Source organism: Gambusia affinis, linkage group LG10 (assembly GCF_019740435.1).
Source record: "Gambusia affinis linkage group LG10, SWU_Gaff_1.0, whole genome shotgun sequence".
NCBI lineage: Eukaryota > Metazoa > Chordata > Actinopteri > Cyprinodontiformes > Poeciliidae > Gambusia > Gambusia affinis.
In genome coordinates, this window is record NC_057877.1 from 16,634,291 (window position 1) to 16,652,312 (window position 18,022).

Below are 18,022 nucleotides of genomic sequence, written 5' to 3' on the forward strand. Positions count from 1 at the left end.
AATCTGTGGGAACAGCTATATCACAAAGAATTGTACAAAAGCATACGAAAAAGAAGAAAGAATACATATTAATTTGCATGAATGCTTGCAAAGAGGAGAACAAAAATGTCTTGACATTTCACCAGCAACACTCAATCAAGAGGAAGTCATTACTCCCGAATAAAGGATAGCTATGCTCTGCCGCTTGACTTCAACTGAATACCACACCTTTCAGCAATGCATAAATAATGTGCCAGCTGCCTTTGATCTGTTGGAGGTGATAACTTCACAAGCATGGACACGTTGCTCTGATAGAAGAGGCCCTGCCTTGTCCAAAAATGTGTCAGCAAGCATCACGCTCACAGAAATCTACTGAAGGGGAGGCAGTGAACAAAGAGAAGCCCCCAGTGGAGAATACAATGCTGCAGGAGACAAACATGGTTATTGATTCACAAAAAAAGATAAGATATTGCCTCTGGACGACACCTTTACATTCTACTCCCACCTCGTCTTGGACTCCCATCATGAATATGCATTGCTGTCTCTGATGACAAGAATAACAATTGGTGCAATCCAAATATTACCTTCTACAAGGCCAAAAGTATAAAAGTATTTTCTTAGTAATAATGCAAACCTAGGAAGCAAGTTGCAGGCTAAAATGTTGTTTGTCTATGAGAATTGAACAGATTGCTTAAAGGGACAGTTCAGAATATTTTAGCTGAGTTTTGGTTCACAGGATTATAGGTCGCTGATATCTTACCTTCAATAGACTACTCTCTTGGCTTCATTTGGTATAAATTTAGAATATTTAAATTTCAAAATGCTATGGGCATTCTGAAAGGAGCAAATACAAAATTGTAACTCCAGTTTCCAAAATGCTGTGCGAAACATGTGCTAAGAGCCAACAATGCTGCCAAATCCGAAGTGAAAAAGTAGCTATTGGCTATCCTAAAGGTCATTATACAATTTGCATATTTATGCATTTGCATGTGTTGAGAGTGGATGCCAGTGGAGGAGGAAATAAATAGAGAAACAAATGGGGTGGGACGTAAAAAAAAATCTGAAGATGCTTAGAACTACAACACAACGTTTTTGAACAAATTGTTTGTTTTCTTAATGTCACAGTTTCAGCCCTGGTTCCATTGTCTGGGTTTGTGAAAACCAAAAGTGACCAAAAAAGACTTTCTTTTTTGTGTGGCATTTCTTTCCTGTTATAATGTTTCTTTTAGCTTTAAAAGTTGATTTAGTCTTCTAATTTCATAGTGCACTTACAAGTCTTCAACAGATCAAAACAAAACACTTTTAGCCATAACATTTAAACTTATCTTTCACACGTTACCAAATTTAAACAAACCAGGAGAGAATGGTGCATGCAATTATCATCTGCAAGCATTAATCACTTGTAGTTTGGTTGCAGTAGAATGCTATGTTGTGCTATGGTCGGATCCACTTCAGGCCTAGCTGTTAGCTTCAGCCATTGGAACGAAATAGCCTAGATTTACCTGAAATAAAGATAGGAAGATAATTAACTACAGCTAATAACACATTGAGTGCTCCTAACCTCTACCAGAAGTTACATTCCACAAAATCAGGCCTTTTAAAGTTGTTTAAGTCATGTACCAAACATGCGGTTTATTTATATCTGCAATGAATTGGATATTTTATAACAAAATCTGAAATAGCAACAAGAAGGCAGATGCAGTCTTAATATCAAGAAGCAAAAATTATTACAAAAAAAAGTCTAGTAATGGTGGTTAAGTTAGTGGTTTTAACATGGCAAAATATATTTATTTTTTTCTCTCAGGAGAAAGAAAATCTCATTTATGTCAACTGTCAGCAGTATTTTTAGGCCCCATGGTAAATTCTTTAGATTCAAGCTCCTCAAGAAATCGCAGAGGTCTGTAAAAGCTCTCTTGTGTGTCAGTGTGGCAGACTGAGTGACTGTTCACGGACAGTCTGAAACCCTGATACAGCTGAAGAGGGAAGAGAGAGTAAAAAAAGAAAAAAAAAGAAAGAAAAACACATGGTAAAGTGAGCACACAAAGCACTCTTCTGAGAGGTCAAAGTGAACACAAGTCCCCCTTTCAGACAGAAAGAAAAATAAAATCCCATGTGACTTTTAGCACACCTGCTTTGACCAGAGTGCCTAAGCTGTGTGAAATGAAGGCTCTCTGTGTAATAATGGTGATATTAGACATTGTTATAATTGCTTCACGTTTCCATTTCAGATTTAAGCTGTGAAAATATAACCAGAAATGGCCCGGGCCTCACAGAAGCAATTTATTTAATCCTTATTAATTTGAAGTGGTGAGGGACCTGAACAAACACTCTGGGAGAAGTATGATTAAACTCTGTTTTCACTTCATCCATTCGTTTAATTTTAATTACACAAATAGAACAGAATATTCATGCTTCTTTTAAAAGTTGCTAGGGAAAGCAAACGCATGCTTAGTTCATTTTATCCAACAAGGAATGAGGCCAAAAGCAGGTTTGGGTTAGCCATGGGAACTTATTAGCAGAGCCTCCCTGGTGGGTGAGCTTCCTAGGAAAAGGTAAGAGAGACTCTTCCTCTTCAGAATTGCCTATAATGCCACAAGCATCTTGTCTTGGTGTGGAAATACTTCAAACCGTGAACTGTTAATGAAACATACCAACGAGGCACTACACTGATTCACATAGAACATGAATAACCTCTATGAGTGGATCCAGTGCTCAGTCTCACTTTATAATCACATCTTACATAGCAGAATTCACTAATGAAGACATGCATTTAAAAAGTAACCCCATGACTCAGGAGTGTATCCAGAAGGACATGTGTCTATAACAGAGGGAAAAGACTGAAAGAGATTGTTCCCCTTGGAACTAACAGAAAGCTTTAGTGCATTTTTAATTTTTTTTAGAAAGAAAGACAGACTGATCCTAGGTGTAAAATTACTAAATAATTTTTTAAAATTATTTAGACACAGCAGAAGAAACATAAAAAGAAACATTTGCAAAGCATATTTTTCACTTTACAATTTTGTTTCTAAAGAATTTAGTACCATCCATCAATAAATTCCTTTAAAAAAAAATGCTTATCACTATGGGTAGTATTTATTGCCTATGTGAATCACTCGTTGGTTAAGAGGTGACCTAACCCTTTAAAATGGCACCAGTTCATCACCGTTTTTCAGTACCACTTCTTTAAACTTAATTGCTTTTGACATGCAAGAAACTTGCAAAAGAGTATTGGAACAAGCGAGTTTTGATCTAGTGTTTTACTTTGAATTGTAAGTTAGTTAATTAGTTAATTCTGTTGTGTGCTTTAAAATATTGTTCACCAAGACAAGTTATAACCAGTGGTGCCCTTCCAACACCAAAGGCAACCACAAAATCTCCTCAAATTCAAGATAACATAGCAAGAGTGAGCCATTACAATCTGAGTTTATTTAAACTTATTTATTAAAATACATTTTCTGTTTTATTTATTTTTAACCCCTTAGCTGTCGGCGAAAAAGGTAGACTATTCAGACAAACTAGATTTATCTCATGGATAGGATACCGCCAGTTAAGGGGTTAAAAAAAAATGCAGGACAGAAATTCAGTATTAGTGGCCAAATAAAAACCTCTCAGCAGCATTATATAGTCACCCGGCGGGCTAAATGGGTTGAAAGAAATCCACCACCATCTACTGGTGAGAACTGCACCTGCTCACAAAAAACTGTTATGGTAATAAACAACCCTTGAAGTTTTACAAATTAAAATAGTTAAACCAACATAATACACATTTTTATGATCATGTCCACTAACACATGCTGACACATCCACATATCTGCAACTATGGGGAGCAGACATTTCCCAGAGTAAATTCTACCCACAATCCCTTGGGGTAGCAAGCAAATGAGCAACACAGCCAAAAACTGAAATGGTCAGTCAAACAACTGACCAGGAGCTGAAACAGCAGCCAAGATGTTGGAAATCATGTCTATCCAGAAGATAGGGTTCTTGAGCTTCTATCAGGGGAGACCTGTGGTTGGGCAATGTCCACTTGTAATCAATGGAGTCATTGAGTAAGTTATTGAAGCCACCAAAACAGATATCTTACAAAATTGTACTATTTTGGCTAAAAATGCTTAATCCAGGTGCCTCGTGGCTGCACAAGCAGCATGTAGAAAGTGGCCTGATGAATGATACTTTTAAAGAGGTTCAGCTCAACCCTCAAAAACTCATGCAAATAAACACTCCTGCAGCAAAACTCACCTCGTCACGGTGTGTTAAAAATGCAAAATGTGAAGTAATAAATAAATATCAGTATAGAAATTTAACATTAGCTAATTAATCACAAACAACCATCATTCCATCAAGACTAAACAATTTATTTACAGAAATACTTTGGTACAAACCGATATCACATATTATAACTCGTTCTACAGCCAAAACATGCACTTATGATGGTGGTGTAGCCATTTATGTGGCAACTTTTCAAACCTTGCAGCAGTCTCTCCTGAAACTGAAATTGATTTTCATTTTGATGAAGATTATTTTCCTGACTCCCACTTATGCTTATGCGACACTAGACGGTATAAGAATAACATTAAGTATTGTCCAAATACTTAGGAATCTGGTCAGGTAAGTTATACTTGGATGTTCTTGTTAAGATTTGCTTAATTGTGATGTAATTTAATTGTATTATTCTTTTGTTGTGTAATTCACCTACTTACATTTTAAACATTTTGTCATGTTATGCTAATGGTTTTATGTGGCCTATTTTTCAAGTTGAATTTTAGTTGGCATGAAATTAATTATTTAATCCTTATATTTAATTTTAAATAAATTTCTGGAATTGTTTTACTTTCGTGGATGTTTTCACTTGAAACGATTTCACAGGATGTTTATGCTACCATCTTGTCCAGAAAAGATTCTTTTTTTTTTTTTTTTTTTTTTTGCAAAGACAGCTTCCTGGCTAAACTAAAGTTTCATTATTATTATAAACTGTTTAGTTAACTTATATTTACTCAAAATGATAAATTCTGCTCAGAAAAAAAAAAATACATCAGGGCTACTAAAGAAGATGTGATAGGGTTGCAATAATTGTTGATTGTACACATATACATGAGCTGTGACACTAATCTTCAGATCCTCCAAAAGGAGATATATAGATATATATGCGAGAGCGCTGAATGGATTAGGCAGGGTTATCTACCTCCTGTGGGTACTTGGCCTGAGTCATGCTGAGAGCTCCAGCAATGCTCTGGAAGTCTGTTAAGGATGGAGAGGATTTGGCTTTACTTGTTGCATTGTTCTGACAGGATCCAAACAAAGCCACCGGCATGAGGCCCGTCCAAGGGGTACAGTCCATCCACTTGTGACCTCTCCCTAATATTACTCATTTGGTTTTAATCATGACAATTTAGCAGCAGTTTGATTCAAATGGTTTCTGCTATGAATAAAAAGAGTGGCAAAAGACAGCTAGGAAATGTAATTTTTATTTTTTTTTATTAACATTCTACTAAAAGTACAAAATGTAAAATATTTTGTTACTTTTTGTATGTTTTGAAAAAAAAACATTAATGACAGCAATTATACTTAAAATACAGGTGATACAATTATATTTTGGTCAGGCACTTAAGCTGGTTAAGAAAGAATGTTAAAAAAAATTATTTTACAAACATTTCCAAAATTATATATTATATAATTATATATTTTATATATTTTAATTAAATGTTTTTATACATTTATCAAGATAATTTGCTAAAAGGAAATAATTTTTGTACTAAACACTCACCCTTTAGCTTATAATTTATATACACCTTGCCCATTTGTTTTACCAATACTGCTATAACCTGCAAAGCATTAGCTCAGTTCTTTTGTGTATGTATATAAAGTGTGTATATATATTTTTTTAATGCAACACTTTAATTTTACTTTTAAATAAATGAAAAGGAAAATAGGTGTAAATGACAGAAGTTTGTTCATCATGTGGCAAATGTATTGTTTTGCTCCCATCAGTGTTTCTTATCAAAAGATGTTGCTGCTTAAATACAAAACAAAAAAAGGTGATTTGAAAACGTGACAAACCCATTTCCTGAATTCTACAAGATGATGAGGGGGGAGTTGTTTTCTTGCCAGTAACAAATGTGTCCTTTAGTTCATCGTTTGTTTGTAATGCCCTTAGAAGTCCAGTGTGTGGTGGCAAAAGCTTAGAGCATGTCTCTATCTGACATATTGAGGGTATCTAGGCAACAACATTTAAGGTTTCATAAAAATGAGAATTTGATTACATTTTCATTTCTGATAGCAGATCCCAATAATCTATTCACTGAGCCAGATATGTGTACTTCGATATTTACATTTATTGTCACATGTGTGGTCTTCCTAACACATTGTAAAGTAAAATTGTTTCAATAATTTTACTAGTCCGAATTTATCACACAAAATATGACTTTGCTATAATTTAGCATAAAAGTAATATTTTTACCATAGTATTTTAAATGACAATGTAAAATGTTTTCAATGACTATTGTCTTGAGTAAGTAGCATAATATTCTAGCAATAGGATCCCTTCCTATACATATTCTACTGCTGGCAATAATATGCAGTTATAAATCAAGCAATATTATTATAATTTATAAACTCATGTTAATCTTTTTAAGAAAATGTTATGTCACAGATATCTTAAGATGGAAAAATAGATCATGGATGTAGATGTCTCACACTATTTAAAAAATCACTCAGTTAGTTTCTGATTCTCTCCAAGTGTTAGTTTTCTCATAAAATAATTTTAAATATTTTTTTTCTTGATTTAAAGTGGGAGTTTTGGCTGGGAGAATGATAGATATACTTTAACTAACATTTTGAACTATCTTATGTTAAAGAGACTTTTCATAATCAATTATCTATTTACTGTCTCTTCTGTTACTTTGCCTTTGAGAATTACCATCAAATCCTCTGCATGCTTATGCTTTGATATGTTTGCATTTGATTTCTGAGAGGGCCTCTCTTTTTGTTCGTCTCCATCACAGGAGACCAGCTCTGTTGGATCATGACTTTGTCTCATCCTTTCCGACGTATATCTCCATCTTGTCCTCCAGAAGCACAGCATCTGTCAGAATGATCAATGCTTTGGTTCCTGACTCAAGGAATTGTTTCCACTGAGCAAGATATGGTGACCATACATTGATATTCTTTCCAGTGAGCCTCCTTTCATATTTTGTGCTACTTTATTTAATTTTTTTTTTTTTTTTTTTTTTTTACAATACCACGTCAGTCAAACAGATCCCTGTGCACCCTGGGCTTTTAATCATGTCTAACCCATATGTGTGCATTCTTTTAAGACATTAAAGAGGTTTGAGGTTTCTGCCAGTCATTTCAGAAAGTGTAACTCTCATTATCAACAGTTTTACACAAAGTGAATTATTAATTAAGTTTTCGTTTTTTCTAATTGCCATGATTATAACTTACAGTTAATGAAAGTCAAAAATTTTGCTTCCGAAAATAACATGAAAAGTTCTTTACATTTAGACTCATCTGACATTATTTTTAAACTGGCAGCTTTTAAGAAATATTGCCATCTGAAGAATTTCACCACTCCTGGTCAACCAATCAGAGGCAGGAGGAGTGTCTTAGTGCTGTCTATCAGCTTCATGCATACATTGTTAAAAGTGCTAATGTCAGGGAAACAACTTACTAATTAAGGAAAACCGCTATGATCGGTGGCCATGCTAACTGGACTGACATTCAGGTTCTGTCGTTGTGAACCACCAGTAGCATAGCAGAGAGCAATGTGGAGGTTGTGAGCAGCATGGACAGAAAAATTATTGACAGCGCTAAGACCCTCCTGGCTCTGATTTTTTTGTCCATGAGGAGAGGGCAGAGGATATCTATTTTTTAATTTTTTTTTTTTTTTTTTACTGATTATTTGTTTGTGTTTATATATTTCAGTAGCTAAAACATGGAAGTGAGAAGTGTGGGGAATACGGTGAAAACAAAATAAATATGTAAGTGAAGGGGGGATTACTTTTTTGAAGCACTGCATTTACACCATGTTTGAGCAACTTGATAAAACATTTTTTAAAGGGATTTAATCTATATCAAACATGTGACAAAACCACATTCCACACATTCTTCCTCACTGTGAAAGTAAAATTGCATTATAAAACAGATAAATGCTTGTCATATAAGGTATTTATTTGCTCTCAGCACAACTTCCCTGATACTACATGTGCTGACACAAACTTAGTGGAAAGGTACGTTAATTTAAAAGCAAGCAATATTTCAAAAACGCACAACAGTCCTCAGAACAGCCTTTTTGAAAACCTATTAGTTCACACTGCTGATGTACACCAGCAGCTATTAACCCTCTCAGTGATTCTCCAGAGTTAATTCCTAATGAAAAATAAATTGAGTTGCTCCCTACACTTTCATAATATTTCCCCCTCAAAATAAATGGGTTCCTTTATGAGAAAAGACACACTGTTGTTAATGATTTTATAAGCAGGGAGCCCACCTGACATGCTATTTTCTATTACTCTTCTTTATTCAATTTGCAGGGCTCGCTGCAGGTGACCTAACCTATAAAAGGGCACTCCAAATTAAATTATCAGAGCTCCTTGAAATTTTATAAATTCAGAACCGGTCTCACAGAGGGGTCTCGAAGCAGAAACTAATGGCTTCACCTTTAGCTCTGAATAAATCAATTGCACCAAAGGTTAGATCATAACATCATGCCAGGGCCTATCAATGCCATTTTTAACATCATAACACATAGTAATTTTGGGAGTGTGAATGGCAGATGTATGAGATCATCTGTGAGAAAATATATCTTTGTGTAGCTGCATCTGTTTCAGGCTATATTCATGATGCAAAACATACTGCAATAACTATACATTTTTAACATTCTCACTTATTTTATTTGCAATTTGATAAGTTTTATAGCCTTTTCATGGTCAGCAATGTACAACCCTGTGCAAAGCTAATTCCAATAATCTATTACATCAGCATAACATGTCATTGTCAATGTCATTTGGTTAAGATGAATTGACTTCAGACAGCTATGTCTGTAAATGAGGCATTTAACTCTCATGTTTGTATGGTTATAGCATGAATTTATAAGAAAGTAAAGATTTCATATAAGTTATGGAAAGGTTAATGATGGTTGCAGTTGGACCTGAAAGCAGAGGCAGTTTGAGGCAAAGTTTTAGAGAAAATCGATACAAACTCAAAAACAAGTGAGGAGGGAAACAGAGAGTTACAAGAAGGGCACAATGGGAACAAAACAGCAGAATCCAGCAGGAAGTGAATGAAAGTGATGAGCTTATATCACAGGATGAGAAACAGGTGGCCGATTGGGAACAAGGTGCAGCTGAAAGTGTGGAACAGGCAGCGAGACTGAGGGAGAGAGAGTAATGGCATGGGAGGAGCAGAGAAGAAGTAAAAACTTACCAGGAAAATAAGAAATAACCAAGGAAAAAATACTGACCTAATAATGTGAGCAACAAGAACTAAGCTATGTATAAGAAATTAATTAATAAGACTTAATTAATTAGAAAACAAAAGTGAATTAATGAGAACTAGGCTAAGTAAAAATACAGATACAAGAAAAACCAAATCGACAGAAACACTTGGATGAAAGATTGAACAAATCAAAATCATTCTCTTTATATTTCCACTTCCAAATGTAGCAAATAATATATATCATGGCTCCTTACTTCAGGCACCCAAATAACACAGAATTACCCTTTCAACTATGACAAGTCTTCATATTACTTCAAAATGTTCTTGCTTGACCATAGGTTTAGTCAAAATAATCTTTACAAAACCCATTGTCTGAAAAAAAGTTTCTCTGAATGCTGTAAATATGAGTATTTTCTATATGTATTCAAATTTTAAAGATTTTAAATTTCACTTAAAGTAATAAAATAATTTCAAGCTTTAATCAGGTCAAATGTGTTTTGTGTCCTTGTCTTGTTATTGCAAGACTTTATTTTGTTTTTGTTTTTAAGAGTTTACTCCATGACAAGCATTAATCATAGAAAATTGTTTTGAGTTTATAACACTGGTGGATTCAATAACACTAAAATATTTTTGGAAACTTAATCAAGCTACTTCTTTTGATTTAAAAAAGTACATTAATACTTCCTTCAAGCAGGTTTATGTTTGGCAATAATTTGAGTTGAATTCAGAATGAATGCTTCATGTAATAGCAATATTCCTAATTGTATTTTTGTGCAATGCTGAGAAAATGGTAGTCCAAAGCTTTGTCACCTCTGTAGGATCCCCTTTATCCTTGAAAGAGCACAAGCTCTTTCCAGTGTCACTTTGTTCCAGTTGGTAACCTAACAAGAGGTTGGTGGCAGAAAAAAAAGCTCCAATCAGTAACACTTGTTGCACCTGAGAACATGGAAATTTCCTACTTCTTTCTCTCTGAAAATGGAAAACATTGTCTGGTAAAGAAGTCGGGAATATGGATAGGATCACTCAAGTGTGTTCAATCTGAGTCAGGACAAATGCTTTTATGAAGCAGTCAAGCATGAAGGAAATTCATTTGTAAATTGCACCCCATCTTTGGAGGAATTGCTCTTTTTTTTCAAAGTCAAGTCTTGACACAGAATTGACACAAAACAAAGCCTGTTTCACTCATGTCATTGGAGTGGAGTGTATTTTTGGTATTTGTCATTTTTGCAATAAATGAAATATCAAAACTTTTTTTTGCCAAATGAGTCTTATCAAGGTGAAAGTCATACATTTAAAGGAAAAACCTTTGGCGGTTTTCCCACTGTTTTAGTTTTGTAGGTCAGATAATTGTTATTCAATTGCTTCTAGAGCTATAAGCTTTTAATATTTCCAGAGCATTAAATATTACTCTCTGCTTTTACTTGATCATTGCTGAGCATCCACTTTAACTTGAGAGGTGAAGAAAAAGTTCTAGGGCCTTCCATCCTTATTTTTTTCCTTTTGCACACAGGGGCTTTTTTAAATTAAGTTGACATGATCATGGATGTAGTAAGGCAACAACTGACAACAGATATGCAAAATTATCCCAATCCCCAGCAGCAAATGGAGTTGTGCGACTAATTGTGATGAGTTTATAACACCCAAGGGTACAGCTCTTGATTAGCTTTATTAATATTTAATTAGAAAACAAATGGCCAACAAAGCAGGAAAAATTAATAAAAGTGGTCTTGATATTCCTTTTAAAGACATTACTGGCTATAGGTAATCTAAAGGACCTTCTTCCTGGTAAGCAATATTTCATCACCTATGTTTTTTTCTCCTCCAGATTCAAAGTGGCCCTCTATCCAAAATTGCTCATCTCAGGTGAGAATAGCTAGACTTTGAGCTTAAATCATTTCCTATTAAGTAGTTTTACATATTGATGGTGACCCATAGGAAGAAAGTTGTAAAGCACTGATTCCTTTCCCACAAGTAACACAAGGAATATTTGCTCCATTTATTTCGAGCCCAGCAGAATTGCATCTAAAATCACAAATCTTTATTTCAACATTCCCATTGGCCACAGTTCTTATCCCACGGAAAGAATAGTTTAACAATGAAAATAGGATTTTTTTTTTTTTTTTTTTTTTTTTTTGCAAGAGCTTAAAATTACACCGTTTGAAATGCCCTGATGAAACAGAGTAGCAAATGCAAAAGGCAATCTGCAGCCTTTACTTTGTTGCTTAAACTCAAAAGTGCCCCTTTGACGCTGTGTTTGTGTTTTAAAACTGATAACAGCTAATTGCAAAAGCCATAACAATGAAATGTGTGACCCATTCTCAGGATGTGATTTTAGAAATAGTGCAGGAATAAACACCACCTTTAACTTTAAAATATTCTTCTAGCCATACTTGTAAGAAAAACCTTAAAATGCATTTTAGTCCAGCTATTGAGATTGCAAAATTTAAAGAGCAATAAAAGTTAAGCTTCCAGTTTTTCCCACATCATTGTGAATTTATTTTAGATATTAAACCTCTACAGACATTTGTGGAAATAAATGTAAAGTCAAATTTCTTCTCTTCTGACATTATTTATCCTTTTTTAATCGACATTAGTATTTTTTTTCTTTTACAATTTTTGCAAAAAATTATAGCTCCATGCAATTAAAAAGGCTATGAGGAAAACGAAAAACAGCATGAAATAACTGCCTGTTACTCTAATATTTTGTTCAGATGTGGAGCACATCACTGCTTCATGTAAAAGTAGCACAGATAAAGTGTTTGGCATTCGTCTGACAAACACTTTGACTTTCTCATGAGGTTACCTTCCACTCATCCAAATGCCATGTTCTTAATGTGGAATGTTCTAGTTTATCAAAAACTGCATCTTATCATTTTTAACTGCAATTATTTTTTAAACTATTGCCAGTTCTCAATTTCTCTATAAATATTTGCTGTTTTATTTTTTAATGCTAACAGTAATTTTCATGGTGCATTTTTGATGCTTGTTTTGCTTCTCACTTATCTCAGTGTGAATGTGTGTGCTGTCTGGATTCCCAGGTCATTCTTGCCCTTTTTTTTTTTTTTTTGGCGTTCAAACCCAAATGTGCCTAAGTTATTTATGATTTGATGAATCTGTCAGCTTCATGTGTATGTCTCTGTAAACTCAAGTTACTTTAAAATCTCAAATCCTGATGTCACTATCCTCTGTGCAAAACACAGGGTAGTTTGGTACAGAAGAAAAAATTCTAAGTTTTATTCTAACTCTACATTTTGAGTCACCTGTAGAACACAAATGATTCCGGCTAAAAATTCTGAAGTCTTAATATTAAATACATAAAAAAAACTGAGTACAGTTAAAGGGACAATCATTTGTAATACTGACTTTTTGAGCTCTAAATCATGTGAGAATGTTAACTTATTAGCAAAGTAAAAAAAAATTACATTTATTTATATATGTAGAAACCTTTGATGTTTATACAGTTAAGAGTGCTCATAATCTGGAGTTTCTACTGTGCTTGCTTTTAATTCTTTTTGTGATGTTTCTGTACACCCACTGTTTTGAAACAAAAAGAATATATCCTGCTGCATTGATATATTTCATGAGCATTTGGTGCCCAAAAGTACAGTCTTGTGAGCATCTAAATTGACCAAAAAAAAATCACTTTACTTACACAAAGTCAACCACATGGCCATTAAAAGCCAAAGTAAATGTGGATGTCTATGAGAAAATATTTTTTATTCTCCTGTCTTTCAATGAACAAAAACACAGAGGAAGAAAAATGTATGAATCCAGGTATTTATTCAACTCACAGTCACCCTCTTTTAGTAATCCATGGCAGAGGTTGCCTTAGGTTTAAAATGGGTGTTCCCTATTTAAAAAGGTGCAGGCTCTTTACTTGAAGTGACTATGTTACTAGATTCCCCTCTTCCGAACACGCCTGCACAGCAAATGGCATGTTTGTGAACCCGAGCAGGAAGGATAGTTTGTTTCTCCAAGCTTGTGTATTGAAATATTCAAGATTTGGTTGTTTATGAGACAGTTGATGCCATCTGTGCCCCCGAGTTCAGTCCTCTGATCATGGCAGTGCATAAGGCCAACATTAGAACAAATCTGTGAGAAAAGTGTCAAAATAGATACTCCGCTCTACTCTGTATGGCAAATCTCAATATTGCCTGAATAGCATAAACAACTCTTCTCCTTTGCTAAAACACTCGCAAACGCAGGAAGGCTTGCACCTGTAGGATCCAAAATTTCCATATCCATGAGAGAGGAAAGGAAAAGAGGAAACATTTACACAAGGCTGCCTGCAGACTTTTGAAGCAATCTTTTCTGTTAGATGTCTTACAATGTTATTGTGGAATGAGCATGCTCCTGTAGGCTTCACGGATTCCTCACTAAATGAGAGATTTTCTGAGACAAAAGAAAGCGGAGGAGGAAGGGTGCAATCAGTCCAGGTTTGTTCTAGGCAGCATCACTTCCTTCCTTACCGCCAGGAGTGTGTCAGAGCGAGACATTCAAATGTGGTTTTCACCCAGCACTTTCCCAGGACACTAATGTGGAGCAATTCTAATGGTGCCTTTCAAAGCAGCTGCCTTTCTCAGCAATAAACTGAACGCCTTGCCTAAGCAATTCAAACCACCTCCAGAGATTGCAATACAGTCAGTAAAGAACTTATCTTTGAAGTGAAACTATTCATCAATGAATGTGTTTGTATGCCAAAGAGAAGAAGGGGCTTTGAAAAGACCCTCAGCTAGACTTGAATGTCTACTCTTCCTATTTGATGGCTGTCACTTTCTCACATTTTGTTAATTTTTACCTGTTTTGTATCTGCTGTGCCAGTTGGATTCTCCACTGAAACAGCAATTTATAGTACTGATGGACTGACTAGAATTACAAAATTGGAAATATTTGCTGTAGAAATAACCCATTACTGTGGAGGAAGAAACTTTGTTTTGATGGGTCAGAAGTCTACCAGAACTAAATAGCACAGAGCCCTGCTCATTTTCTTGACAGAGAAAAGAGTCATTAGTCCATGACAGATGTCAAAGAACCAAAAATAGAAAGCAGTGCTTTATCACTTATCTTCAAAGACACACTCTGAATGTGACCACACCACAAAGGGTCTGAAAATTCTGTTTATATTGCCATTTTATACAATCCCACAATTACTTGGGCCTTGGTCATAGGAATAAATCATGTTTTAAGGCAGTGTGTTTGTAAATGTGAATGCGGCACACTGCATAGTCGTCAAATGGCTTCATTAATAGAACACAGCTTCTTCAATGAATTGCTGTTTTAAAGAGAAATGCGTTGAAAGGCCAGACCTTATAAAAGAAAAACCGTCAAAGAAAAGGCTTTGAATATAAATTAGAATTTGACCAGCGATAAGTCCAGACTTGCCCCAATAAGTATCTCCTTTTCAATTTATTTTCTTTTTATCAGCCAAATAATAAGCATAACACAAACATAAAACTGAAAAAAAAGCTAAAAATTTGGTTGCTGTTTTTTTTTTTTTTTTTTTTATAGCTTGCTTCAGCAGTAAGAAGCTGAAGGAAATCTTATCCTTCGTCTAAGAAACAATGAAACAAACACTGAAAGACACTCTGGAAGTGCTGGAATGTGTGCGTGTGTAAATTTGTAAACTGTCTTTTTTTGGAAGGGAGGGGGTCGTCCTTCAGTGAACCCGGTCTGTGTTGTTTCGACCCATGTTTACATAGCCTTCTGTATGTGTTCCAATGAGAACAATGAGAAGGAAGGTACCAAAATGGCAATGCAAAGTCGAGCTGCAAATAACTCCACAAAAATGCGATTAAGTGACAGGAGAATGTTTTCTGCTTATTTGTAGGGTAACATAAAGTCATAAAACAGTCTTTGGAGTCAACCGGTTGGTAGAAGGGGTCAGGATGCTTGCTTTTGAAAACAGATTAAAGATCAGGACAGGAAGGGCCAGGTTTAGGGAAACAGGAAAACTGATGCCAGGAAATGGTCTACGTCACCAGGCAGGCCACTGCCTTCTGGACTGAAAGAATAATCCAGTCCCAAAGTCAAGTATGGAGTCTCTGCTCAAGTCACCAATGAAACTTCTACTTTTCGCAGGTAAGTGAGCTTCCTTCTTTTGTAGTATAACATAGATCTAAAACAAAGCTTCAACAACTGAGTCGTAATGTTACTCATAAGTAGTTTCAGTAGTAACTTGTACTTGAGCTTACCTTAAAGACAATAACGTTTAGCATTTTTCTTTCAAATTTATGATAAATTTTTATGTTTCCATGTAAACTGACAATCTACGCCACACAAAAGACACTAGAAATTATTTTCTGTTACTCTGGAGATAAACATATTTAGATAAAAACCATCATCCTTTATTACTAAAGGATAAGGGGTCTTGTGAGCTTAACTTGTTAATAGTCTTTTATCCATTTCTCTTCACAGCATGGCTCTGGAGTCTAATGGACACTGGAAGCCTCTCTGGCATTTGTGAATCTTGTCACTCAAAAGCGACATGTAAGCCTCAGAATGGATCAAGCAATGTCTGCTTATGTAACTATGGATATACAGGAGATGGAATAACAACTTGCAAAGGTGAACACAGTCACACACATTCACCCATTTATTTGAGGGGCTTTAATGTTTATTGACAATGATGTTTATTTATTTCTCAGAAATTAAGGATCAATGACGACAACCTTCTCATTTACTCATTTGGATATAAAAAGTTGTATTTTCATTTTTTATGTCCAATGAAAAAAAAATCAATAATTTCCTTAAAACTGATATTTGGTAAATGTTTTATATTACACTTTATTTTATTTTTTTTTTCAATGAGTGATCTTTATAATTGAACTTGAGACACATATACTGTTCTGGGTCAAATTGACACGCTAATTAAAATCAAGATAAATGAGTCATGCAGAAAGAATTGATGTTTTCCTCCACTTCTGCTGAGTGTCACTCAGTGTGGGTGAAGTTTATCCACGGGAACAGAAAAGGTTCCCGTCAAAAATTGTATGAACACCTGCTTTCTCGTTTCCTAGTGATGTAAAGAGAATAGTGCAAGCGGGTTTGTGTGCATGCACATGCAAATGTATGTGTGTGGTGTGTTGGGTTTGTGTGTGTGTGGTGAAATGAGGTTTAAAAATGATCACAATTTTGCTTTCTACATGTTATTTCCATTTGAAGTCCATGTGGCCACACAATGCTGTGTTTTAGAATGATGTTCTCATATTTGCACGTTCCCTAATTTCCCTCTAAATGTGACAATAATTAACATGGTGAACACTTACATTTCAGTATGATCTGACCCTGAGTGTATTTACAAATTGTCATTTGACTTGTTATTCTGGTTTTGCAGTAATAATTTCTTCTTCTTCACTAAGCGCCCTTTTAGCGCATGTCTGTGTGGGGTTTGTTTCATTTTAGCCAATGACAGTTTCCTGTCAGGTTCTGCCAAAAATATTCCCAAGGTCTTTTACTGTTGTTTTAGGATCAATGTAAATTGTAATCAAAGATGAACCAAGATTATCCTGGTCCAGAATTCTCTTGTTTGATTTATTGGCAAAAGTTGTGTTGGTGTCACACCAAGAAGCAGTGTGTTTGAGATGTGCTTTACAAGGGTGTTTCTATTTAAATTAAACATTATAAAATAACCCAACATGAGCTTAAAGACGAAATGATATAATAATCATCATTAAGTCATCTAAAGCTATTGAAAACCCATTGTGTGTAAACTGATATTGTGGAAAGTGATAAACATGATCTGTAAAACAATCCCAATTAATATTCTAGTATTTAGCAAATACAAAAAAAAAAAAAAAGTAATTTTAATTAATTGTCAGACAATATGGAAAAAAGGTTGTTAAAACTCCATATATTTTCCTTCTATTAAGTTGGTAATTATAATTATAATTAGAATATGTATATAATATAAATGTAGTATAGCAAGCCTTCAGAATATTTTACATTCTATTATAATGTATTTTTGATGCCATATTTAAGGTTTGAGAGACTGGGCACAGTTAGGAGAGACATAATCTCCATGAAGCAGCTTTATTGGTAAAATATTTATTGCTGGCTCTGCCTTTTGGTTGACATTGTTCTTCCTGTTATGTTTCTGAGCTGTTTGTAATTGCTGGAGCTTTTTCCGCCTCATTTCCTGACCAAACCAAAAGCACAAGCACAGTGTACCTACTGTATTTTGAGAGATGGGTGTCTGAATTCTTTACCAACCAGGCAATTCACGTTTTATATTTCCTCTGGGAAAAAAAATTATAAAACTAAGATAAAGCTGCCAGTGCTTTATCTTAGTTTTCCAAATGATAGAGGAATTTATGAAAAATTAACAGGATGTATTGAAAATTAATTTTATGTGATAGACTCAAATAAAGTATGGTGCACAGTGGAAGGAAATGGTTTTCATATTTTATGAAAAGAAAACTTGTCAGATTTTTATTTGCCAATTTCTTTGAAAACCACATATCCCTTTCCTTAAATTCCATAATTATGCATCATTCTATCACAATCTACAGCACAACATTCCAATACATTGAAGATTCAGGTTCATATCCTGACTAAATGTTAAAAAGTTGAAGGAATATGAACACGGGTCACATCGGAGTGATCACATCTGGGG

The 18,022-nt window shown here is 34.7% G+C and overlaps 1 protein-coding gene across 4 annotated transcripts in view; it reads left to right on the forward strand.

The window, feature by feature from the left end:
• Nucleotides 1-18,022, forward strand: part of adgrl4 (adhesion G protein-coupled receptor L4) — a 50,918-nt gene that overhangs the window by 21,054 nt on the left and 11,842 nt on the right. For 2 of the 4 annotated variants that reach the window (XM_044129569.1, XM_044129571.1), the window contains 4 exons: nucleotides 6,981-7,149; nucleotides 11,237-11,274; nucleotides 15,393-15,489; nucleotides 15,826-15,975. In XM_044129569.1, coding sequence (XP_043985504.1) covers nucleotides 15,444-15,489; nucleotides 15,826-15,975 — 196 coding nt within the window. In that variant the 5' untranslated portion in view covers nucleotides 6,981-7,149; nucleotides 11,237-11,274; nucleotides 15,393-15,443. The remainder of the gene's footprint in view (nucleotides 1-6,980; nucleotides 7,150-11,236; nucleotides 11,275-15,392; nucleotides 15,490-15,825; nucleotides 15,976-18,022) is intronic. The other 2 variants (XM_044129572.1, XM_044129573.1) reach the window with 2 other exon arrangements.